Consider the following 26,941-nt stretch of genomic DNA (forward strand, 5'->3'; position numbering starts at 1 on the left):
GCCACAATGTAAACAAGGGATTACCCAGAAATCTCCACCTCACCCCATACTCTCCACAAGTGCCTCAACAGAGAGAGACAGAAGATGGACTTGGAAAGTTAACAAGTCAGGTCTCTAAACTAGGGGTAGGGCAGATGGCACCTTTAGGGGCTAACTGGTTCAATGAGGCACAGGCTTTCATAGAAAACAGCCTACTTCATCAGATACTACCTGAAAAAGTAGGCTGTCTCCTATGAAAGCTTATGCTTCTCTGAACTAGGCAGTCTTCAAGGTGCTACCCTGCCCTGCCTTCTCTCTGACTTCAGACAAACATGGATAACTACCTTTCTAAATCTGGGTTCTAGTGAACAGTGGCAGAGACCTTGATCTCAAATAGAAGGCCTCTCCCAGAGAACACCCCATCAGCAGCGCCTTTTCCTTTATATTGCGGGCCTTTACAGCTTGAGGATCTTAGCTAATTTCAGCTATAGTGAAGAATATCACAGGGAGTAGAGAATCTCTCAGACAACCACATTTCAAACCTATATTATTAAATATTCACATTTAGAATCAGAAACTTCCTTTAAATGTTTGCTGTTTCTCTCTTTTGCAATAAATAATACTGACAAACTGTCACAGTAAAGTTTTAAAATTAACTGCTTTGTTTCTCTTTAAGTAAGCAGTGAGCACATCTACATGAGATGTTTACTGTGGAGCTGCCTAACTAGCTCCATCCACAGTAAACATCAGTGTTTACACATGGCGCCCTATTAAGCCACAGTAAATTAATAAACTCCACAGCAGGATAGTACTTGTAAATACAAGTATTATCCTGCTGCAGAGTTTTTTGTGTTCAGCAACTCATGCTGACCTCCAACCCCTCCAAGGGCTGCTCTGATTCGGTTCAATGTGCTGTGGTCCCAAGGAAATGGCATATCCAGGAGCAGTAACTCCAGTGTGATATGCAGCAGTTTGTTGCTGCAAATTAATAGCATGTATAGACGTGCCCAATAGCAATCAGTTAGTGTCCTAATCCCACAATCTCAAAGCACCTTCACAGATGCTTGACATTCTTGAAGTCAACTGTCCTTGACTTCACTGCTAAAACTTACAAATCTAACAATTTCTTCGCTGTAGCTTTGCACTGTGAAGCCCCAAATTTATAGCCATTGCATGAAAACCAATGTAAAACTGAATAATCAAAATAAAGAGCATTAAGAGTAGTGTGTTAATTATAACATTTGTTTTCAGATCTGCTAAAAAACCCTCAAGGGAAAGTAAATGAAACTGCTACAAAATTTCGAGTCTGCCACACCAGCTTGAATATAGCTTGCTGTGGAACAGAAGGAGCCTGTTTATACGTAGTGCATATTCCACAGAAGTCAATCTGTGCTCACCATTCCTTACTTCCCAAGACCAGCAGAAAACCACATACACATACAAAAATTCACAACAATTGGAAAACATGAATACCGTAATAACTGGTGGGAAGAAATCCACTTTGAATAACCAAAAGCATTTACAATAAACCTTAAAAGCCAACATGGTCTCTCATTTAGACATCAACATAAATTAGGTCCTTGAAATTTTGTATGGCACAAAATGCAAACACATCTATCAGCATTGGAAAATATGTCAACATACAGTGGAGACAAAATGACGATTATTCTTCAGTCCCTGAAAGCTTTCCACAGCATATAAACATACAGCAATTAAATGACATAGCTGGAATCTCAGGCATTTCTTGAGTTCTAGTTGCATGTATATTATTAACTGAGAACTTCAGCACCTTGGAGTTACTAGTTTCATAATCCTCCAAATTATCAAAAAAGGATAAATAAATTACTTGATTTTAGACATGTTGAGCCAACGGAAAACAGATGAAGTTCTGTTTTTCTTTCCCTGAGGAGGCCTTCTAATATGTATCAGTCATATCAGAGCTGGTATTAGGCCAATGCACAGCTCCAAATACACTTGTTCCTGCTATCTGATGGAAGAATTTGTAAGTAACTCCATGTAAGCATCCCACGATATGGCCAGCATGGCTGCATAAACATGCAGACTGTACACACCTCAGTGCTATGCAAAAAGCAAGGGTCTTTTCAGAGGATATATTTTATTGGATAAACTCTGCAATTGAGAGGTGTTAGGCAAGCTTTCAGGCACAAAGTTCCCTTCCTCAGGTCTCAGGAAGGGTAGACCTAAGGAAAGGCATTTTGTGCCTGCAAGCTTGTCTCAAAACTATACAGTTGATCCAATAAAAGATATCACCAAAAAGACTCTTGCTTCTTGCATTTTACCTGGATCATCACAGTGAAAACAACAATGTGTAAATCATGGCATAAATGAGCAAGATAATATATGTGCACCCAATTTAAGGCATCATAACATGAGAAATGAGCCATAAAATTGTTACTCATATAATGTAGAACATTTTTGTGGCTGGTTTGTATGGGTCCCTGAATTTTAATGTGCGGCTGTGGCTGACAATCTGCTGATTGTTGGTCCCAGCACATAGCCTGCACTGGTGTCTGGAACAGCCCTAGGACCAACAATCGTGATTACCAGTGGGGGCTGAAGTGGCAGGAGGGGAGCCATGAAGCCAATGGGTTCCCCCCACCAGGACTTTAAACCCCACACCCAGCAGCTCTGGGTTCAGAGTCTGGATTTAAAGATCCCAGCAGGGCCCTTTGGCTAGCCCCATGGGGAACCACTGATGCCCTGTACCCAGCAGTCCAGCCTCAGCTGCTAGGCATGTGGTTTTGACAATCAGCTGATTGTCAGCCTGGGCTCAGACAGCCCCATATCTTAGACTCAGGGCTGTCTGGGTCAGGGCTAAAAATCAACTGACTGTCTGCCCTGATAGCACCAGGTGAACTGGACCTGGAACTCTCTGGGGTTGGGGCCGAAAATCAGCTGGTCCCAGGCAGCCCTGGGACAATCAGCTGATTGTTGGCCCTGTGGCACCTGGGTTTCAATTTGCCAGTGTAGAGGGAGCCTGAGGTTATTACCCCATATGGCATGGCAGGAAGCTAATTGTTGGGATCAAGGTTCAGATCCCATTGCACCATTAAATGAACATGACAGGGGCCTCAGTAAGGTCAGTTGTGGAGAACCTACATTTTTTATTCTTCATGACCTTTTTACAGGAGGCAGAATCTGGTTGGTTCCTTTTTTGCCCTCCTTGGCCACGTCCACACAAGTGCAGCCATTTGTTTCCCTGGGGACAAGAAGCAGCGGCATACCTTGTGCCACTGCTACTTGTCCCTGGTGAACACCTGTGCCACGTGCACTCTGACATGCAGCAGGTTATCCCAGGTGGGGCAGGGGAGACTGGGCCCTGCAGAAATAACCTCAGTATATAATTGGGAGTTCTTCAGATAACTGTATAAAATTAGTTAGGAAAACAGCTGTGATTTACAAAATATAAAACAATAGGAAATATGTCCTAAAGCCAGCAAGAGATAGGAACTTCAGAAGAAAAGCTCTCGTTCTGCTGTTTGTTCACCTCTTTGTGACTGGGTATTTTGGTGCATCATATCTCAATTATTTGAGAGCTATGTGGTAATTAGCCACAATGGGCTGAATAAGAACACAGTTTTTTCTGTTTGCTTGTTTCCATTTAATGAAATCACACTCTTAAAATAATGTTAATATAGTTTTTTTTGTATGTTCACTGCTTGGAAGTAACGATTTAATAAGGCGCAACCTGTTCCCTTTAACAGGAAGCACTGGAGGTGTATTTATAAAGTAAGCAGTTAGAAACTATGGTAAATATGCAATTTATCTTTGTTTCTGGAGGGTCTAAAGGGAAGAGGACATTTTGGATTGGTCATACTTTCCAAATCATGTTCCTAGGGCATAAACAAGAGACTAAGCAAAAGTAAATTTGATGGTTGAATTATTTTCTTTACAATCCAAACTGGGGAGGAAGTGGTAAAGAAAGAAGCCTCTTTTTTAACCAGATGTTAAAAAAGCAAAAAATTAAGGTTTCTAGAGTTCAGTGCACCATCATGGAAGGGGAAGATCTCCCAAAAAAAGAACAAGAAAGTATGAAAGAAAATATGTTCCAAGTTTCTGCAAGACAAAAGCAGAAGTTCAGGAATTAATGCATTAATTCCAAAAGTTCTGGACAAAAAGGGGAAGCAGTATATCCTGGTAGTAGATAGAAAGACTTTAAACAGTAAAATATCAGGGATGCATTACATTAAATAACCCAAATTAATTACTTTTGTATGCCAATGTTCCTTAGACCATGAAATGTTGAAAGGTGCTATTATGCTGGGGACTGCTTACAGAAACAGCTGTATATGATAGCTGCTTTCCATCCAAGTTAAACAGAGAAACAATTATATGCCCTTTTATACTAACACTGTTGAAGTAATAAAATAATACTGTCCAAGAACTAGAACAAAAATGTCTGGACATTGGTTCATTGAAAGAGCTTTCTGGAGGGATAAGAGCCTGAACCTAATTGTAGAGGCGTACTGTTGGAGTGAAGCAGCAGAGACACCATACAAGCACACAGAAGGCAGCAAGGAAGCTCAAGAAATAAACAGAAAAGCACTTGGAGCATGGCTCTAAGAAATGCTGAGAGAGCACTTTCAGGTAAGCCATGGCAAGAGAGGCTCACAACAATGAACAAAGAAACTACTTTCTGTTTGATTCTTACTTCTTCAAATCAACTAGGCAGTATGTGTTTTTTTGTAAATTAAACAGGATTACCTTAAAAAAAGCTCTGACTCATGGGCGACTGGTGCATCTTGAGTCGGGGGGGGGGGGGGGGGGGGGGGGGGGGGGCACCAGCAGGACATGACCAGCGATGTCCCCCAGTGGCCAGCCGGTGAGTGTGCAGCAGCAGTGAAAGTCCTGGCACTTCCACATCTGGCACTGTGGCAGTGGACCCAATTTAAGGGGGGGCACTCTCCATGCCCCCTTACCAGCTGGAGCTCTTGCTCTCGGGGGGGCACCAGTGCTCTCCATGGGGGCATGTGCCCTCCCCCCCCCCCCCCGGTGCCCTCCCTACATGTTGCTTATGCTCTGACTCCATCACCAGTTTCTTTTCTTTAACCCTCCACCCCAAAAATCAGCTAAAAGCTAAGGCCAAAAATGTTAACAATATTTTAAATTCCAGAATTAGCTCTTACAGAAAATGAAAGTGGTGGTGGGGGGAAGGTTTCTATACCACTCAATTCCTCCGCCATCCTCTGTCCTCTCCTTCAACATCCTAGGAGAGTTTACAATGTTATCACTCTTTCATTTCCCATAGCTCTTCAAGGACTTTCTCAAATGTCTCACCTCAGCTGCTTGAAGTGACAGAATGTCAAAAGAGACCATTAAATCACACATACATGCATACATTCTGTCCTTGGTTACCATTTTCTCACTACAAACCACAAATAATTCAACTGAAGTCAACAGTTTCCTAACTGTTCTTTCATGTTGGTGACTCAAACCAATTCATAACATAGTTTCTCTTCTCCCTGCAGTGAGTATCTCATAGTGCCTGAAGCTACTTACCATTGACTGGGTTCCTCGTGTGGAGGATGTTGTAACCGGAGTTATAGTGATGGTGCTTGTTACTTTGCTTGCTCCTGACCTTGCGGATAGATTGTTCCTGGGGGAACGAAGGACAGTACCAGTCATAACCTCTTTTTCTGCTGCTACATTCATTGGTCTGACTGTTATCACAGGACTTGCACCCTCAGAAGTGGCACCAGGAGAGCGTTTGAACTGAGAACCTAAGTGGATGTGTATTTTGTTGTCTTCTGTGGTTATAATGTTGGCATTGGCATTGTACTTCCGGACTGGTGTCGGGACAGTTTGTTTTTCTGGTGTTACCTTGAAGACAGCCCTTCCCATGGTCATATCTTGTGATTCTGGAGAGACAGAGATTTTTGCTGGTGCTGCAGACGTAGATACCGTCATAATCTGAATGGGGGATGTGGGTCTATCCATAAAGGGAGTTCTCCCTCCTTCTGAGGACTTTTCTCTGGAGAAAGTCGTTATAGTAACAGGTGACATAGCACGCTCTGGACCCATTGTGCTCTCACTACTCTTTCCCTTTTGGGGTACAACATTTGGAGATGGAATGATGGTAATCCGTGGTTTCTGATTTCCCAAGGTAGGGATGACTGTGGTACTTGAAAAGAATTCTTCAGATGTTGGACTGGTTATTTCCAAAGTAGCTGTACTGTTTTCATGATCTGGAGTCACCCTAATGTGAAGAGGCTGTCCCTGTTTTGGTGAAAGTACAACCTCCCCAGGATGTTCTGGACTGCCATGTGTTCGCGTTCCTTTATCATGAGTTGTCTGGGGTCCATTTTCTCTCTTTCTCATCCATGGTATCCAAGATTTTCTCATTCCAAGCTCATTTGCTGCTGGGGGATACCTATCAAGCACAGATGAGCGCTCCATGGGTTTCTTCAGGCCTACCTGTCTCAGGTTACTCATGATATGATTTTCCTCTTGGAAAGATTTCCTTATGAACACAGCTGGACTTTCTTCTTCTGCTGCTTCACTGCTTACTGCATCAGTTTGCACTCCAGTGGATGTCACAGGAACATCTACCATTCTTCTGCCATTTATACTTGGTCTCAGGGCACGGCTGTATCGCTTAGAAAGCTCTAACTCTCTTGTTAAGCTTAGGACCTCCTGCCCCATGCTATTGTTCTTATTTTCTTCTTCCATAAAACGCTGCTGAAGAACTGAATAATCAACTTGGAGCTGGGAAAGCTGGTCTTCTTTGTTCATCAACTCATGAATTTTTTCCTTCAGAGCTTGCACTTCTGCTTTCAAATCTCTGCTTTTGGCCTCCTCTAACCGAAACCTGTGCCTCAGCTCTGCTTCCTGACTCACAGCTTCACCCTTCTCTATTGCTTTGTTTTTAGCAATCTGGAGCTTCATTTCCTCCAGTTGCTGAGACAGGAAGTTGGCTTTGTCCTGCTCAGTCTTAAATTTCTGCTCCAGCTGATCATACTCATCCTCTGTCTTCATCAAATCTCCTTCAACCACTTCCAGTTGCTTGAGGCGTTTTTTAAGTCTTTCAATTTCAATGGTTAGTTCCTTAATCTTGTTATCCTCATGGCAAGTTTGTTCTAGTCCTTTTCTGGCTCGACCTCTTGCTATTTCTCTTTCTACTTCCTCTATACCATCAATTCTCTTCTGCAGCAGATCAACTCTACAATTCAGTTCAGAGGATTTTTCTTCTTCATTTTTCAGTTTGCTGATTAACTCATCTCTTTCCTTTGTCAAATTGGACACTTTTTCCTCCATTTCAGACTTCAGTTTCAAAAATTTCTTACTTTCCTCTATCAGTTTCTCAGTCACATCCATAACTTTGCCTTGTTCCACCTTAAAATTCTTGTTCAGACCTTCAACTTTTTTTTCTTCTTGTTTTATTTTTTCCATCATATTTTTTCTTTCATCAACCAACATGACAGTAAATGACTTCAGCTTTGTAAGGTCATCTTTTAAGCTTAACTCAGCCTTTTCCAATCTACTTTCTGAAGATTCCAAGTCTTTCACTCGGGTCTTCACTGTATCTAGCTCATTTATCAAGTCTTTGGTTGAATTTTTTTCTTTCTCCAGGTTTAAGTGCAGCTGGGTACAATCAGACTTGCTTTTACTGAAAGCTTCTTCCAGCTTTTCCAGTTCTGACATTCTCTTTTGCAATTTTTCCACTTCAAGTTTCAACTCTTTACTACGGTGTTCTTCCTCTTGAAGTTTCTTCTTCAGCTCTCTGCACTGGGATTCAGTTTTTGTGATCTCCTCATCTTTGCCCTCCATTTCAAGCACACGCTTGCGAAGGTTCTCCACCTCAGCCATCAAGCTAGAGTTCCCACATTCCCCTTTTGCTATTTTATCTCTTAATTCCTGTAGTTCTTCTTCAGATTTTTGAAGGTTTTTGTTGGCTTCTTCCAGCTCTTCTATTCTACGAGTCAAACCAACCAACTTAAGCCTGAGCTGTCTGTTATGTGACTCTTGATTAGCCAGTTTAGCAGTCATCTCCTCATTTTCTTGAGAAAATGTTGATGTCTTGTGTTCAAGTTCTGATTCTAACTTCATCAGTTTTTGTCCATCTTCTTTTGTTTTTGAACTAATAACTTTAAGCTTTTCTTCTTCTTCTTTTAGTTTCTGAGTAAGATCCTGTATTTTCTGACTTTGCTGACCAAGCTGTTCAATATGCATTTGTCTTTCATCCACCAGCATGAGTGCAAATGATTTGAGTTTAACTAGTTCTTCTCTTAATTTATTGAGTCTCTTTGTATATTCTTTCTCCTTCCGGGCTTGATAGATCTTTTCCTGTTCAAGAAGCTTCTTTAACCTGAAAAAGAATAAATGTATTATACCAGTGCATTTTTCACCACCAGTTTTCCATTTTTATTAGTACCCAAAATAGTCTTTCAACATATTGTTCCATATAAGAATTGTGTTCCCAAAGCACAACTCCTTAAGCTTGAAAAGTTTACAAAATATCATATAACATTAGTTACCATTCTGAAAGCCAGTGTAAAGTGTTAAGATTTTATCCTTCAGCTGTTGTAAAGTACTACATGGGTGTAATTAAATACATTAATGATAGGCGTAACAAATTCTTCTTTCATGCAGTACCATTTACTAGCAGAATATCTTATCTTCTACACGGACTACATGTATGCACAATTAACAAAGATATTAAAACACGGCTTTGAACTGAACTATAGTTCAGTCAATGTAGTTGTCAATTAGGGTGACGGTGAAAGTGTAGTTACTCAAAAGGGCATGTATATGGCTTTCATATCCCAACCTGTTCTTTAAAGAGAGAGGTTCACCAGCTTGTTATACATATAAGAATGAATGAAATGACATCAGAAATGAAGCAAAAGTTTCAAGTAGCCATACTCTGGTGGATCACTGTTGGTTAAAAGTGAAATAGCTGAATGGGAGTACAGTATGCCAACGCTGGACTGGTCACCATCTAGACATCACATAATAAGAATTTTTTGCAAAAACAAACATGGTACCCTGGTGACTGTTACGTTAAAGTATTAGTTTTTTTGTTCTCAGTTCCACAGAATACACAGCTAGTCCTGTTCTGTTGACTGTAAGGGTTGGACTATTCAAAACTCTGAAAGCAGTTTAGCAGGCACTTTTTTACTTAACATCTAGCAACTAGAGGGCAGTTGTATTTCCCAGCATGTCACAGAATACAAAGGCTGTTATAGGAATGAATCCATTATCAGAAAGATTATTCAAAACTCTAGGTAAGCACTGATCATTTTTCTAGTTCTATTCATATAGCTTTTCAAAGCCAAAATGAAACACATTTATAAATATTTTAGGTTTATGCTATAAACCCAGAAAACAATGATATTAACATAGAAAGTATCAGAGCACTTTTCAACAGAAAATTGAGAATGATGCTGTTCTGCTGATATGAAAAGTGGTTATATTATTGTAGGGATATTTGCTGCCTACAGCTTAGGAGTACTGTTGTAAAAGCAACAGCATAATTTAAAAAGGATACAGAAATGTTTTTGTAAGCTATTGTAAAATTACATAACTTTCAGTCCATTATCAAAGTACTTTCAGTTCCCATATGCGTAACAATAGAAATCTATTGTCTTTGTTCTATGTCCAAAATATTTTAACCCACAACAACCAAATGAAAAGCTAGCTCTCACTGAATAGTAAGAGCCATATTAACTTGAGGCAAAATCAAAACGGTTTCTTAAGGCATCTCCAACTTCGGCTATATCTGCAATATATGGCTGCTGCTGCTTTAATTACAACAGTAGTATTAACATGATCAAACCCCTGAGTGAGGATGCAGCTCTGCTAGCAAAAATATTTTTTTGGTCTCAAAATTACACCGGCTCTCCCACGTGACAGAGTTTGCGTCACCTGAACCTGCCTTCTGGTGTGTCTGCACTGGGAGTTTTTACTGGTAGACCTGTTGGCTCTAGGTGTGGTCTTTCCATACTCCACATCAACCTGGCTTTGCTGGCTGAACTTTGTGGTGCCGGCCAAGTGTTAGGTGCCCTAACATCTAAAACAGAGATGCCTGTCCCCAAGAGTGTAGTCCAAGGAACCAGAGGCAAGGTGCCCGAGGCCCCTCTACATTGTACAATGCAGATAGTCAGACACCTCTAAAAGGTAACCTAAAGATTACAGATGGTGAGTAGGGAGTCTTATGTAGAGCTAAGCAATAGGAAACCCTAACCCTCTCTGGAGCTTAGAAGCTTCTATCCACTTATGATCCAGACTACTGAAAACTCTTATGGGCAGTAGCAGTTCACATCTTTTATATGACTGCCTAATGGGTAGAGCCCTCACCCTTACAGGAGAAGCCAAAGTTCAAAATTCTTCACAGCCTGGGTAGATGCAAACTATAGAAGGGTCTGGATGGGAGCATCCTCTATCTATCCTGTTGAAGGTGACCTTAGAATTTAGTTCCATGAATATGTGCCTTGGGACAAAAGGTGAGCAAGCAACAGGGTCCTATCTCTGTGGCCTAGGATCTAGGGTGCTAAATCAGAAATGGAGAGACTTAGGTTCCAGGTCCTGCTCTCAGGATTATTTCTGTTTTTTTTATCTGGTATATGTCTAATGTAAATCCATAAACAGTTCAGTAAGCATGGAGCTAAGCCAGGTCTCCCTGCTGCCAGGTGAGTGCCCTAACCACTCTTTCTTGCTTGCCTTCCTCCCAGCCCTCTGACTTTGCCACTCTTTGCTGTATGGTTGTTTTATGTTAATAAAAAGGGTGGAAGAGCTTCAACAGGTGATCAGGTCATTCCTCTGTGAAGTGTGAGATGTGGGTCTGGAATCTCAGCCTGAGGAAAGCCTAGACCCACATTTTCAATTTTATGGATAAGTGCTGTACCCAGCAAGCTGTTAGTCAAGATACAGGCACCACCAGAAGCTGTATATTTTAGAATGAAAATGATTGTGACTTGTGTGCTCTGCATGAAACTCAGTGGTTTCAGTATGCATTAAGTGTGTGCAAAGCACATGTAACAGATCAGGCCTAAGAGATGTACATCTTTATACCTCAATTCTATTCAGGAATTACGTATCTAGCTTCTCAAAATGAAATACTTCTTAGCTTGCAGGGAAGTCCTGCTTTAGGTGCAAAGAGATCTTAGTAGTTGAAATTTGGGTATCAGTTGAGTTTTCTAGCTGCCTGAGTAGTGGTATTTTTTATCATGCTTAGCTACTTAGAAGCCTACATTTTTCCTAAGCACACAGTTTACAAATCTAGATTTTTTTCCCCTCTTGGTTCTCAGTGACTGTTAATGTATCTTTCCTGTTTTCCTGAGAATCAAAAGAAAGAAGTGGAATGAAAGGCTATAAGAAAGGAGAAGACAGCCAGAACCTTGCAGGTACAGTAAGTAGTAAAGGTCTTCCCCAAGAAGAGGAATGTTGAAAAATACACCTGAATGGGAGAAAGGGTTCAGCAGTGAGGGTAAGAAGAAAGTAGAAACACAAGAAATTGAATCTCTTGCTGGATCAGGAAGGAAGAAAGCAGAGGGAACAGAAACAGTGAAAATACATGATGCTGGAATGTGAGAAGGGATGGAGAGAATTAGAAGCAGGGGGAGAAAAGAAAATACATAAAGAAATGGAGTAAATCTTGGTGTTGCTTGCTGCACCTAAGAGATATGGGGGAAAATGAAGGTGAAAGAAGATGCAAATGAAGCATATAATAGGGTTATGTGATTTTACACCCACACCTCCATAAATGTAATATATCTCATCCAATGTACTAAATACCCTGATGGAAAATATGTAGAAGAAACCAAACAACAATTGCAAACTAGAATGAACACACACTGAAAATCTATCAAAACCAAAAATACCTAATTACCTGTGGTTGTACTGTGTGCTTGTACTGTGGCTGTATTCTGAGAAGTACATCTCACAAGACAACCTCTCTCTCCAATCTCTCAGTCCTAATCCTCAAAGGGAATTTGCAAAACAGCTTTCATAGACAAGCCTACAAACTTCATTTCATAAATCTAGTGGATACAAAAAAATCATGAACTAAATACAGACATTTGATTTATGGCACATTATAACCTGCCTGCCATCTGATAACCCCAGGTAACCTCTACATTTTCCCAGCTACATTCTATCACCGAGTCAACATTCCCCTTTCCCCACCCCCACCTACCTGTCTGGCACCTATTGTCTCTCATCCACTTTGATCTTCACTGCCATTCATTTGCATTTTCACAGACCTACATTTTGCATATTGGTTTCCATTCTATCTAGTAGAGCACACAAAACACCAGCAGGTTCTCCCTATGCCTGAAGAAGGGTGTTTGTGCCTGAAAGCTTGCAAAGAACAATTTTTCTAACTATTTAGTTGGTCTAATAAAAGATATCACATTTACCCAAAGAACTTGTCTGCCTATACTAGGATTATATGTTCTAGGATTTGTGCATAGAAAGGCACTGGCAACACTGAGAAACTTGCAATACAGAAGTTAAAAAATAGGAATTAATAGATCACTCAGAACCCTTATAAGGTAAGGAAAACACAAAAGAACTGTATCCCAGAATGCTCACAAGCTTATTTTTCTAAAATGTTAATTTAAAACAGTCCCAATATCTGATCTACTAACATTTGGTCAAGATTCACATCCTTATGAATTTAACTCAGAAGAAGTTGGTCTCACTTGCTGGATCCAGATGTGCAGGCACATGTGGTTTCTGGTGCTGCAAATCTCTTTGGAGCACCACAGACCACAATTTGCAGCGCTGGAGCAAAATTTGCTACCAGGATTTCCCAGTAGCAAAAACACCCGAGAAAAAAAAAGGCAGTGCAAAGCATGCCAAGTGCCATGTGCTGTGTCAAATGTGGAGATAAGGGAGCAGGCAGGCCAGGATTGCCTGCTCCCCTGTCTCCATGCACTGTAGAGCCCCCATCTCAAGGGTACACAGAGACAGGGGACCAGCCAGCCCAGGGCTGCCTGCTCACCTGTCTCAAGGCACCAGAGAGAGGCTGGCTGGGGTGCAGGGTGCCCCAAGATGGGGGCTCCACAGCACGCGGAGACAGGACCCTGTGTCAGTGTTGCCAGCTCGTGATTTTTGGTGCTGTTCTTAAAGTCTATGCTTTGAGAATGTGAAAAACATAGCTCTTTCTTTTATATATATATATATATATATATATATATATATATATATATATATATATATATATTATATTATATGAATATAATGAATATCATTATATGAATATAATTAATTATCATTCATTTTATATATATATATATATATATATATATATATATATATATATATTCATGGGTTGATCATGGCAGTACCCTCCTCCCACCTCTGATTAGTCAAGGGGCTCTGATGGCCCTGCCCCACATTGCTGATTGGCTGTGAGGGCTGTCCAGCATACAGCCCCACCCCTCACCACTGATTGGTTGTGAAAGCTGTCCATTATGTGGCCCCAGCCCTTGAAGCTGATTGGTGGAGAGGGGTGGGGCCACATGACAGACAGCGCTCTCCACCAATCAGCAGCAAGGTACAGAAGCAGTAGCCATTTTGGGCTGCCTTTCACGTGGGCAGACCCCTTCCCCCTGTCCCCCTATCCCACTGGCAGATAGGGCTGTGTGAAACACCTGCATTTTGGTTTGGTTTGGGATTTGGTGTTTAGGAAGGACACTGTTTCATTTCAGTGTTTTGTAAGGCTGTCCGAAACGGCTGTGTTTTGTTTAGTTTCGGAATCAGCATTTCAGAGGGACAGTGATTTGTTTTGGTGTTTTGAATCACCATCCCATTTCATTTCAGCTGAAACTGTTTCAGAGCTGATTCAGAATTTCAATGGTGTTTTGGCCATAGGCTATAATGGGGAATCACAAAACTGCCTATAATTTTGTCATTTCTTGCCTGATTCAGAGGAAACATGCAGGGATGCTAGCCCCTTCTGAGGCCATGAAGCCTGCCAAGTTTCAAGGAGATAGGTGCAGGGGTTTCTGGAAAACTGCACCTCAACCTGTTCAAAGCAAAACTATTATCACTTGCCAGCAGCAGAATCTGGCACAGCCCTGCCACCCTCCCAGGGGGTGCGGGCCCCCGGATCTGCATGCAGGATGACAGCAGGCTTCCGCTCCTGGCTGGGGCCAGTGCCAGCACTGGGTTATTCCCAGTGCTCAGTGTGGGCTACGCTGGGCAGACTTGGGTGCTAGCACTGGCCCCAGCCAGCAGCAGCAGCATGCTGTCATCCGCATGCTCTGCAGCTGGTTAATGCAGAGCTTTAAAAAAAAAGAAAAAGCCCCTCACTCACCAGCTCTGGCAGCAGCAAATGGAGCCTCTGAGGGCTTGTGGCAGATCCCCCCCATGCAGCACAGGGCAGCAGGGAGTAGCAGGGGGCAGCAGGGATTGCCTTCCCTCCCCCCCCCCACCCAGCACCTGCAGCATCATGTGGATGTAGCACAGCTCAGCAGGATGCCAAATGCTGTCTGGGAGCTGGGGTGGATCCACCTGTCAGGGATCTGCCTGTGAGCTGGTGCAAATCTAACTTCTGGCCCAATTCCCCACCTTTCTAATCATTCCCCCACCTCTTCCTGGGGGGCGCTGCCTCTGGGTCTGCATGCGGGGTTTCAGCAGGCTGCTGCTGCTGGCTGGGGAAATAGCCCAGAGCTGCCACCATCACCAGCTGGCAGTGGCAGCCTGCTGTCACCTGGCATCATCTAGGGGCCTGCACCCCCCGGGAAGAGCTGGGGGCAATGATCAGAGAGCTGGTGGAAAGATCAGGAAGCCAGGGAATCAAACTGGGAGGTGGGGGAGGGACAATGTTTATGGACCTGAACATTTTCCCAGCCCCAAGTTCAATTCCCCAGCACTGGTATTGGAAGGGACCTCAGGGACAGATTGTTGTCACTGGCCACCTACAAATGTCAATATCAGAGCAGTCCTTTCCCCACCTCCTTTCCCTGCAAGCCCGCCTCTGAAACTTTTCATAAACATCTGAATCATTTCAGAAAATTTCCAAAACTTTTCGGATGGCCCATTTCATTTCAAAGCTGTTTCGGAGCCCTGTGTTTTGTTTTAGTTTCAGTGTTTCAACTGTCAAAATATCCAAATCTGAAACCAAACGGGTGCCAAAATTTCACACAGCCCTACTGGCAGGCTACGCAGCTGGAAGACTGCACCATGAAGACTGATGGCTCCCTTTGGGGAGTCAGCATTTTATTTTCAGTAAGTTTTCTTTTTTTCACAGATTTCACAGACATTGCCCACTTTTGTGGGCGATGCTGGATTTTGTGATTTCCATGAAATCTGCCAAATCATGGTTTCGGTAAGTCGCTAATAATGAGAGACAGGACCTGGAGTCTTAGGTAAAAACTGGTGCTGCCATTGTTTTGCTAAGACTGTTCAGAGAGCTTGAACTTTTCACAAAAAGCAAAACTGTTTTAGAAAAAGTAGTATTACAGTACCTACATGTAGGAGTGAACTCGTGAGCACGAACTCATAAGTGTAATACAGTCCTTGGGAGCATTTTACTCTATCTCAGTTCTTATACAGTAAAGATAGATTGCCTATAGTTTTAGCAGTGACCTTTCATGAAGTAATAAGCTTCTATTTCAGTATCCATGGAAGCTATTTTAAGCTCCATTTCTGGGGCAAAAGAGTGGGATAATCATGTCAAGACTAGCTTGGGCCCAAAATATCAGAAATAATATACAACAATGTTCTGTTTTATGGTGTCATTAGCAGGGATCTGGGTTTTCTGTTTGCCATGGAAAAATGTGGTAAAACCCAGATTTTCTCATTTTAAGGAGAAAAACCCCAGCTTTTCACCTGTAAAGGAGAAAAATGAGGGAAGTAATGGGTTTGCCCTGGCAGACTGGCAGAGTTCCAGCCTGCAAGAGTCTGGGGGGAGGAAGGAGGGTGGTCAGACAGTGGATGCCACATGCATGTGCACATTCACACATGCAAATGGCTGGCAGTCAGTCTGGAGAGTAGCTCCTGCAGGTAAGTCTGGCACAGGGGACCTGGCACAGCAGGGCAGAGTGGAACTGGGAGGTGAAGCTTGTTGCCACTGCTGGGAGCTCTGTACCACCATGGCAAGGCACCCCCTGCCTGCCCAGCAGCAGCAGGGGCAGCAGCATGGAGCTGCTGCCGGGTGGGCAAGACGCACCTCCACATAGTGGTGCAGAGCACCCAGCAGCAGCAATGAGCTTCCCCATGTGATCCCACTCTTCCCTGCCATGCTGGGTCCTGCTGACTGGGCCGTGGAGACACTCGGGGGAGGGCAGCAGGGCAGTGAGCCCCAAGCCTGAAGCGGGCAGCCTGCATCCAGCCACCTGCAACAGACTGCACTCTGGCCATGCCTCTCATGGGAGAAAGGGAGTCGGGCTCCATGCTCAGCTCTGCTGCAGCAGCCACCACCTCCCCCAGGCAGCAGCCAGGCTTCGGGTGCTGCTGTGATGGGCAGGGGGCTGCAGACCTGGGTCCCTGGCCCCATAGCCCTGGCAGCTGGGGGACCCCTTGCTTCCCTGCTTTACCTTTTGTTTTTCTAATTTCTACCTATTTATATTTTCTCTGATGTCCTGGCACACTTTTATCTTCTCTCATTCTTGTTTTCCTAATCTCTTACTATTCCCTTTTTCACAGACAGCCTCTTTTCTACTTTGTATTCTATCACTGTAACATCTCCCTTTCCTTTCCCCTGCCTCCTCCCCCCTCCCTTCTCTGCCTTACCTTTTGTCTTTCTAAGAAAGTTTGCTAAGAACTTTTTTCCAACTACTCAGTTGATTTAATAAAAGGTATCACATCTACTCAAAGAACCTTGCATATGTATATATTGGTGTATATATTGGTGTTTCACTTTAATCACGGAAAAATGCAGATTTGGGGAGTTTCAGTCAGAGAATTTGTGATTTTTAAACATAGAAACCAGGATTCCTGGTCATTAGTGTGGCGGGCTTACTGACAGCAGCCTGGTTTTCTGGCTCGGAAGGGCTTCGAGCAATTGGTGGAGCGTTCCCACCAATCAGCTGATGGCAGGGAAGAGACTTGCCCCACCCCTACCCAGGGGCGAGGCGAAGAGCCAGATTTGAGAGGGGAACTAACCCCCTCTCTCGCTGATTGGTCCATTTGCAATCTTGGGGCAGAGCTCCCAGAGGGAATAAAAAGGCAGCATGTCCAGCACACAGATAGCTGTGACAGGGGATAGAGAAGAGGACAAAGAAGAGCTGGTAGAGCTGGCCAGTGGGGAGAAGCTGTTGCCCCTTAAGAGCCCAGAAGAGAATTGTTGAACAGGGAGCAGCAAGCGGCCATGTTCCCTCAGCCCCATTGCAAGGAGGCACAACGAGCAGTGCAAGAAGGGTCCAACAGGGACCGAGATCCTGGGAGTTCCGCAAGATGGCTCAGGTCTCCAACCCCTGGCATGAGGCCAGGCAGTCAGTGCACAGCCAGTGCACAGAGGGTCTGAGAAGGACCAAGGCCCTGGGAGCTGCATGAGGCGGCTCGGGTCTCCAATCCCTGACACAAGGCCAGGCAGTCGGTGCACAGCCAGTGCATGGAGGGTCTAGGAGCGGACCAGGATCCAGGAGTTGCTTGAGGCAGCTCGGGTTTCTAATCCTTGGCATGAGGCCAGGAACACGGTGCAAAAGTAGTGCACGTAAGGTCCGGGAGCGGACCAAGACCCTGGTGCTGCACAAGGTAGCTTGGGTCTCCAATCCCTGGCACAAGGCCAGACATGCGGCATAGAAGGGCCATCAGTGCACAGGATGGTGTACAGGGCCTAGAGAGGGCCCAGGCCAGAGAGCCATGAGCAGCTGGGGACTTCCCTGCTGAGGGAGAAAACACCTTACCCAGGGAAACCAGCACAGCTTCATCAGGCCCAGAGAGTTGTGAGTTGCCCTGGAAAGGGGGATTCCTACAGGGGAGGGGATTCCCCCATCATTTAGGGCTAGCACCCGGAGGGAAAGCCTTGAAGGGCAAGGGCTCCTGGGGGTCTTGAGGGTTCCCTTTTGTGGGCTATTCAAGCTGGGTAGCGGGGAGCCTGAAGGGCCCTGAGGATCTTTTCCCTCTCCTTATTTTTGGGGCGTTGCCCCTGCCCCAGGACAAGGACTGTTCTATTTTTTCCTTTTAGAGATCTAGCTTTCACATCTGATGTTTCTGCACCTCATATTTTGTGAACTTGTGCCTCACGCTTTGTAGATTAGTATTTCACTAGAGTATAAGATTGCATGATGTTTACTAAGAACTTTGCTCCCCGGATCCCTCACCTGCATCCAGAGTATTTGCATAGAATTGTATATATATTGCACATAGTTTCCATGTGTTTATATATATATGTTCCATTTTTAGCTCTTCCTATGTATTAATAAATTTGTATATAGTTAAAGTCTTAAGACATGTCCTGGGGAAGGAGAAAACTGCTCGTAGTAGGCAATTTCACCCCACAGTGCACCTGCCGTGCTCACATTCCCTTCAAATGGAGAGGGGAGTACATAATTGGGTACTACCCAGGCTACATTAGTAAGCAGAAAAAAAAAATCAGCATTGTCTTGCTATGATACTTACTATACAGTACTTCACCCTCAATTGCTACACTGGAATTTCAGTAGATTCTAAGACTCCATCTTGCCCCTTACGAGATTTGTATCCAGCATTGACTTGGATCATGCTGTCACTCAGACCTGTGACAGTACTCTCTGTCACTCACTCAACGACTCACTGAGAAAATCTTCAGAGATTCAGAGCAGGTATGTCTCCATGCACTGTAAAGAAAAACTCTGCTCTGCGTCATAAAGGCAGTCAAAAAAACTGTATCCCGTGTTAAAATGATGTGATGGTTTTAGTAAAGCAACGAAAAAAATCAACTGAACAACAAAATAAAGAGCCAGATACAGTGAAACTGTGTAGATACAAATAGAAAGTTCTGTCCCCCAAATTAAGGCCATGTTGTCTTATTCTTTCCAGAGTCACGGACAAAAGTTTGAAAAATGATGTATGCTATATTCATCAATAGGAGTTTCAAGTGCTCAGTATCTTTGAGAAAAGCCAAAAAATCAGACCCCCTGTGTCATAAGTTCTTGGTAAAATGGGGGATAAGAAACACACTTGGAAAGCTCATTGAGATCCAAGTATTATTTTCTTTTCTTTATATTTTACCAGAAATTCCTATGTGAAGACTTATGTGAAAATGTGTTTCTTCCATCATCTTCTGAATGTGACTATTCCAACCCGAGTTCCCATGCTCCCTGAGGAACTAATTATATTCAGAGATTATGCATTATCTTGATGACTGGAAATTAATTGCTCTCCAGTCATGGGTAAAATTAATGTTCTAGGGTCCAGGAGAAGATTTAAAAATCAATATGGATAATGAGAATATGCTCTGTAACAATGGATCAGATAGAAATAATAAGGGATGTACACCCTCATACTTCAGGTCATACACCAACCATCAAAAGACATTAACCAGTAAGAACAAATGTTCCAGAAGGGCAAGGTGGTACATAATTCTATTACAGAGGAAGATGCAATAATTCTTGAAGCATCTGGTACCAACCAATGTTAGATCCTGGAGGCCAGTCTAGATGTAACATCCCTGCTTCTTTCTGTGCACTAAAGTGCTTTTCTTCTTGGTTGGTACCAGTGGAAAAGGAGGAAAAGAAGCTCATGATTTCTTATTTATTCATTCTTCAAATTTGTACTGGAAATGACCCTCCTGCCAGACAGAATGGGGGACTGTGTGGCTGGGCAGGGATAACATTCCCCTTCCCATCTCAACATAACTGGGGCTAAGACTTCTGGTTGCATGAAGTTTTCATGCTATGGGAAAGACAAAGAAGCAGCTCTTTTCCAAGCCACCATTTCCTATGATGTTGGACTAGCTGTTGAGAGTTATAGAGGTTTCTGATTGGCTGCTATTGTTCAGTCTCTCCCAAGGTCTACCTTGATCCTTTGCTCAGAGTACCTTGTGTGTCAAACTTTGTGTGCTAAATATTTTTTATTGATTTTGATTGGCACTGGACTTCTCAGGGGTTTGGTTGTTCACTTTTTGGAAAGCATTTTTTCCCACAAAGTAAAACTGGCATTAATCGCATAGGTTTTTTCCAACTTCCTGTCAGCAGCCAGAAGGTCTGGTTGTTGTACCTACATCTGTATTGCATCTGTATTTGCAGGAAGTTAGTATGGTTTATGGTGTGGACCCAGTTGGAAAGATGGTAAATGTTTAACTAAGGCCGAGATTGGTGGGCAGGAGTGTCAGTATTTACAGTAGGCAAGGTTCTGTGGGTAGATGTAATATCTTTTATTATACCAACTAAACAGTTGGAAAAATGTTCTTTGCAAGCTTTCAAGCACAAATGCCCTTCTTCAGGCACAGGGAGACTGCTGGTTTTATGTGTTCTCTAAGGTACATTATTTTTGAGATATAGGTATATTCACACAGTCTCAGGCAAGGTACCTTGGAGAACACATAACACCAGCACAGTCTCCCTATGCCTGAAGAAGGGTGTTTGCACCTGAAAGCTTGCAAAAAAAAACATTTTTTCCAACTATTTAGTTGGTCTAATAAAAGATATCACATCTACCCGAAGAACCTTGCCTGCCTATATCCTTAGACCAATACGGCAAAAACCAACAACACTAGCCTTTATGGTAAAATGCAACCAGAGATCCCACTCATCCAAGCCCCTAATACTCACATGAAGACAAAATAGGACATAGGCTGCTGGCCCTAAACTCTTTTAATATGGAGTAAGTGGCAAACTGCATTGAGAGTCTCTAAATTGGCATCTATGCTGAACTGGCTGTGCTGGTTCATCATGAGGTTTAACTCTTCATTTAAAGCTAATTGATTTATTGCCTTGCAATAAATGTTTGCAGCCTTATTTGTACGCTAGCAGCCTTATTTTATCTACACATAGTGCCCTTTATCTTAGTTCTGCCCATGTTCAGTCACTGAGACACAAAGGAAGAAACTCACAATGCCATTTTTCCAAAAAGAATTCATAGATCCATAGATTGAAAGGGGCTGGAAGGGACCTCACAATATCATTGAGTCCAGCCCCTCTGCACTAGGCAGGAAAGACAACTGGGATCAGGTGATGTTAGCTAGGTGACCATCCAGTCTCCTCTTGAAGATTTCCAGGGTAGGTGATTGCACTACCTCTGAAGGGAGTTTATTCCACAGTCTGGACACCCTAACTGTGAAGAGGTTTTTCCTAGTGTTAAGCCTGAAATGGTCTTCCAGGAGTTTGTGGCCATTACTCTTGGTTTTCCCTAAGGGTGCCCTAGTGAACAGTTGTTTGCCAAGCTCTTGATGTAATCCCCTAACATAAGGGTAAGCTGCTACCAAGTCCCCTCTCAGCCTTCTCTTTTTTAGGCTGAAGAGACTCAAGTCCCTCAGCCTTCCCTCATATGGCTTGCCTTGCAAGTCTCTGATCATACGGGTAGCTCTTCTCTGGACTCTCTCAAGCTTTTCCACATCCTTGTTGAAGTGCAGCACCCAGAACTAGATGCAGTACTCACCAATGCTGACTAAAGTAGAAGAATCACTTCCTTAGTTTTGCCTGAGAGGCATTGGTTGATGCATGAGTATTATATGCCCTGTTGGCCACAGCGTCGCACTGCCAGCTTATGTTTATACTATGGTCTATTATTACCTCTAGGGCCCTTTCAGTCATGGTGCTAGTCAGTTTGGTGCCACTGAGCCAGTATGTTGGTGTTCGTTTGTCCCCAGATGGAGCACTTTACACTTGTCAATGTTGAACTTCATCTGGTTCTGATCCAACCAACTTGCCAGCCTAGCCAGGTCCGCCTGTATCTGCAGCCTATTTTCAAGTGTGACCACACTCCCCCAAAATTTGGTGTCATCTGCGAACTTGGCCAATGAGCTCTTCACACTTATATCCAAATGATTGATAAAGATTTTGAAAAGCACTGGACCAAGCACGGACCCCTGAGGGACACCACTGGCCACTTCTTGGCATGATGACACAAAACCATTCATTAGAACTCTCTGGGTCCTACCCCACAGCCAGCTTCCTACCTACCTAACTGTCAAGCAGTTAAGCCCACAATCCTCCAATTTTGCTGTGGGAACATCATGGGATACCAGATCATGGACTTTTGGAAGTCTAGGTATACAATGTTGACCTCCTCTCTCTTATCCAGGTGGGGAGTTCCCCAGTTATAGGAGATAAGATTGTTAAAACAAGACCTACCCATGATGAAGCCATGTTGGCTGTCATTCAGAATCCTATCTTCTGCAAGCATATTGCACATAGACTCCTTAATGAATTTTTCCAGGATTTTCCCTGGGATAGAAGTTAGGTTAATTGGCCTATAGTTGCCCAGGTCCTCTCTCCTCCCCTTCTTGAAGATGGGCATAACATTGGCCCTCTTCCAGTCTTTAGGGGCCTCCCCCAACCACAAGTTTTGGAAGAGTTTCACCAGAGGTCTCGCAATGACTTCAGCTAGCTCCTTCAGTACTCTCTGTGGCGGGCCAGTAGGGGGCGCTCCTGTGTTAAGCCGCCCACCTCACTGCGCCCTGTCACAACCCAAGGGTGTGATTTTTGTTTTGTGTGTGCTTTGGCACCACTGAATTATTTTCCCGCCAAATTGTAGCTTTCTTTGCAGTGTGCATTTCTTCTTTGCAGCTAAGAAATGCTCGTTGCAAAGAGTTCCCGCCATTTGTAAAATAATTCGAGCCCCATTATTGGCTTGCATGAAATTATTCACACGTGGTGGCTAGTGATTGGCTTGCTAGCTGTATAAAAAGCTTGAGTGGTTTCCGCCCAAGTTGGAGGACTCCACGAACACCAGGAGGAGGAGACTTCACGCTGTGTGAAGATCTCTAAGCGCTGTGGAGCCTATCAGACCCAGCGCATTTCAAGCAGGCAACGGAGGTCTGATCAGCCTCTAGCCTCTCCCTGTCGCCGTTCGCAATCCTCGACGTATCCCTCTCCCTGCATGCAAAAGGATCCACGGAGCCTCAACAACTCCGTGGGAGAGACCTGAGCTTGTCGTAGTCTTCAAACGAGGATTTAATTGGAGCTGTGCCTGGGAAACTGTCCAGCCTACACCGCGGCCATCTTCGGTGTAAGTAAACAATCTTGAATCAACCATTACGAGTCCGTGACTAATTCTAGCGTGCCGCCTGTTTTCTCTGACCCAGCGTGCCCAGGCTGCTGGCCACAGCCCGCGCGGTGTGAAAAAGGGCCCAGATCGCTCCTGGCTTGCACATGGTGATGGGGATGGGATCAGGAGAGAACCCGCTACAGCTAGAATTAGTTAAGAACTGCCCTTGGCGCAATAACCAACGCCAAGTGAAAAGTTTTGAGGAGCTGGAGGCGCATATCACTTACTACCAGGCGGGCAGAACGGGTGAGAAATTTGTCAGCGGATGCCTTTCGCTGAAGGGAGAAGAGGGAGCTTCTGAAGACGGAGCCCCGAGAGAGAGGGAAGTGTATTTGCACCCCACGGCATTTGGGTGTATGATGAGCGACGAGCGGGTCCTGTTCAGGCCCCTCGATACTGTGTCCCTCGCCAGAGTCAACCCGGCAGGCACAGTGAACCCGACCCTCACCCGGGAGTGTGCCCGATGCCTACGATATGCTTGGGAAAGTGAAGAGCCGGTGCCGATCGGCCAGTTCCCTCCCCTCATGGCGTCTAGATTAAGGGGTTGCGAGCTTCCATCCAAGCTCCGCGAAGATCTGGAGACGGAGGAACGCACCGCAGATGAGAGGGTGGCCCCGCGGTACGACAAGGGGGGAGAATTAAGTACAACATTCCGTACAATTGCTGATTTAATGAACAAGAATTTAAGTTTAAAGGCCCAGCTGCATATGGCTGTTCAGGCGGTCAAAGCAGCGGCTGAGAGAAGGGATCCTGAAATGCCAGCCCAAGATGGCGCCGAGCAAGAGGGAGACCATGTGGAAGAACCGGAAGAGAAGGGTGGAGCTTCGGAGGAACCCGCGAGAGTTCGGTCAGCGACTCCGCCCATTGACGCAGCGTCGTCTCCGGCAACCCCACCTAGCGACGCGGCAACGCCTCTGCCGACCACGCCTTCCTGCCAACAAAAGAGAGAGTCAAGCAGAGGAGTGCATCCACCCCTCCTGCCTGAAGCAGTAATAGCAACAGTGACTCCCGCAGCGGCAGTTCAGCCTACAACAATGACTAACCAAGTTGCTACTGCCTACTATGCTCGCACCAGAACTGAACTACAGGATTTATGCAGAGAATCAAGAATCCAACCTGAAGAGACTCTAGCTGTATGGCTGGGACGTTTAGTCGTGGAACTTGGATCCAACCTGCTGAACCAGGAAGAAGGAAGCTTCTTAGTCAGACAAGCTTCATGGAGTAGAGGACATGCCACTGACATCGACATGATAGTGGTCAACGTTCACTGGCCTATTCCACTGCCAGCGCTTGTTGCAGGACTGATCAGTCAAAAAGCCCATGTATGGCATGAAGGACGGCCAGAATATACCAGCGCAGAACATCTCATGCTAGCAATCATTGGAGTCTCGTACTGTGCCTGGAACCCCAGAGCATGTGCGCTGGGAATGACATCACTCCAGAGAATAAGACCATGGCCTCATTGTCATCTATGAGACCCTGGAACCGTTCCAGTAACCGTTCACAGCCTAGATAGTTGTCTTGAAGTTTGTGGGCGAAAGAACATCGTCGTCCTCCGGATTCTGCTCAACCCAATGGTGAACCAACCCGTGTGTTATCTCCTTCGTCAATTGTCACGACTGCGTATCCTGATGGAGCCAAGATTATCTATTGATCGGGACCGTCGACACCCGACCAAGATTCAAGGCACAAGACACCGTGAATCTGATCTTCCATCATTGCCACAAAGAACACCAGAAGAGTGATACATGTTTGGATTTCTCCTACAGCGTCCTGGACTCAATAAGCGGCAGCTTCAGATTTTAGGGGACGCAGGCCAATGGCAACTGGCCTATGAGTTAGGTTTCCGTCATCTAGAAGAGCTAGACGACGGCTCCTCGACAATTTCATCTAGTTGAGTGTACAAGAGAGGGTAGTTTAGGGTGGTGAACACTTGTATTATAGTAAAGTTCCATGGAAACTTTGTAAATATGTTGAGATGTGTTAACCTATTTTTTTTGAGAGTTTTTTGTTTACAGATCCGGAATTCAGAGTGCATGGTAAAGAGAGGCCCTGAGAAGGATAACATCATCGGAAGAAGTGAGGGCCTGACGTACGACTTCGCCATGACGCCCACTGAAGCCCTGATCGTGTAGTTTTGTTATGAATCTGAATATGTGTATTTGTGTTGGTTATTGTGCAACTCAATCCCAGGAGAGCGAATTTTATGTTGGGGAATTTTATGTTTGTTTGTTTGTCTGTTTGTTTGATGACTCATGATAAAGCTCTGGATCACTCGAATGACAAGTGTACAGCATAATTCAGCTGTGCCTTCAGCAAGGGGGGATGTCACAACCCAAGGGTGTGATTTTTGTTTTGTGTGCGCTTTGGCACCACTGAATTATTTTCCCACCAAATTGTAGCTTTCTTTGCAGTGTGCATTTCTTCTTTGCAGCTAAGAAATGCTCGTTGCAAAGAGTTCCCGCCATTTGTAAAATAATTCGAGCCCCATTATTGGTTTGCGTGAAATTATTCACACGTGGTGGCTAGTAATTGGCTTGCTAGCCGTATAAAAAGCTTGAGTGGTTTCCGCCCAAGTTGGAGGTCTCCACGAACACCAGGAGGAGGAGACTTCACGCTGTGTGAAGATCTCTAAGCACTGCGGAGCCTATTGGACCTAGCGCATTTCAAGCAGGCAACAGAGGTCTGATCAGCCTCTAGCCTCTCCCCGTCGCCGTTCGCAATCCTCGATGTATCCCTCTCCCTGAGCGCAAAAGGATCCACGGAGCCTCAACAACTCCGTGGGAGAGACCCGAGCTTGTCGTAGTCCTCAAACGAGGATTTAATCGGAGCTGTGCCTGGGAAACTGTCCAGCCTACACCGCGACCATCTTCAGTGTAAGTAAATAATCTTGAATCAACCATTACGAGTCCGTGACTAATTCTAGCGTGCCGCCTGTTTTCTCTGACCCAGTGTGCCCGGGCTGCTGGCCACAGCCCGCGCGGTGTGAAAAAGGGCCCGGATCACTCCCGGCCCGCACATGCCCAACCACCTTCCAGGCTCCGAGTGCCTCCCTGGGGTGCCTTACGTCCAGCCGACCTCTTCCCTGAAGCACACCCACTAGCCTGGGGTTCCCACTGCCACCATCCAAGGCTCTGGACTCAATTCTGGCTCTGCGCACCTTGGAAAACACAGGCCTGATCGTCCAATGGGTACTAGACCCAATACAGGCACTTGGGGCACTTCCCCCAAGTCAGGGGCTTATTAGGAAAGTCTCCCTTAGTCCACAGACCAAAGGGGCCTCCTCGGCATAATTTAGACCCACCCCTCAATAAGTCTCCCACACCGGTCACAAGGAGCACTTTATTGATTACAGGGGGTAGGGCAAAAACAGGGTAAAAGGTAGAGCAGTAGCATAGAAATATCAGAGGAATATCAGAGGAATCCCACAGAGCAAACTAGAATGGCTGAGGTAGCCATTTAAACACGCATCTGAGTTACTGCAAGCTAAATATCTAGTCTGATCTCGAGTACCTTACTCACACGCATCATCCAGAGGTGGTTGGAGTTTTCCTCTGGAGGCAGGTCACTCTTGGAGCATGCAGTTATGAGGAGAGAGCCAGTTTCAGATTCACCTCGATGCCTGCATGGCTAATGGCTTCCCTTCTTCCTGGCCCGGGCCTTTAAATAACCTTTCTGACCTCAGCAGCCCTGTCCAATCAAAGCTGCCAGTGCTGGCCACTAGCCAACCAATCTAAAAAAGCATCACTGGCTACCTGGGCCAGTGAGCAGGGCTTTTCCCTCCCCCCAGGTGACCAGAGCATCCACATCCGAGGCTTTGTCATGTAGGCAGGGAGGCAGATCCCCTGCCCTGAGGAATTCA

At 44.7% G+C, this 26,941-nt stretch overlaps 1 protein-coding gene across 4 annotated transcripts in view; it reads right to left on the minus strand.

Annotated features, from left to right (window-relative positions):
• The window catches only part of FILIP1 (filamin A interacting protein 1), a 224,845-nt gene that overhangs the window by 19,485 nt on the left and 178,419 nt on the right, over nt 1-26,941 (minus strand). For all 4 annotated transcript variants that reach the window (XM_059731266.1, XM_006262253.4, XM_059731268.1 and 1 more), the window contains one exon: nt 5,500-8,305. In XM_059731266.1, coding sequence (XP_059587249.1) covers nt 5,500-8,305 — 2,806 coding nt within the window. The remainder of the gene's footprint in view (nt 1-5,499; nt 8,306-26,941) is intronic.

The sequence above is a fragment of the Alligator mississippiensis genome, chromosome 1 (genome assembly GCF_030867095.1).
Source record: "Alligator mississippiensis isolate rAllMis1 chromosome 1, rAllMis1, whole genome shotgun sequence".
Taxonomy (NCBI): domain Eukaryota; kingdom Metazoa; phylum Chordata; order Crocodylia; family Alligatoridae; genus Alligator; species Alligator mississippiensis.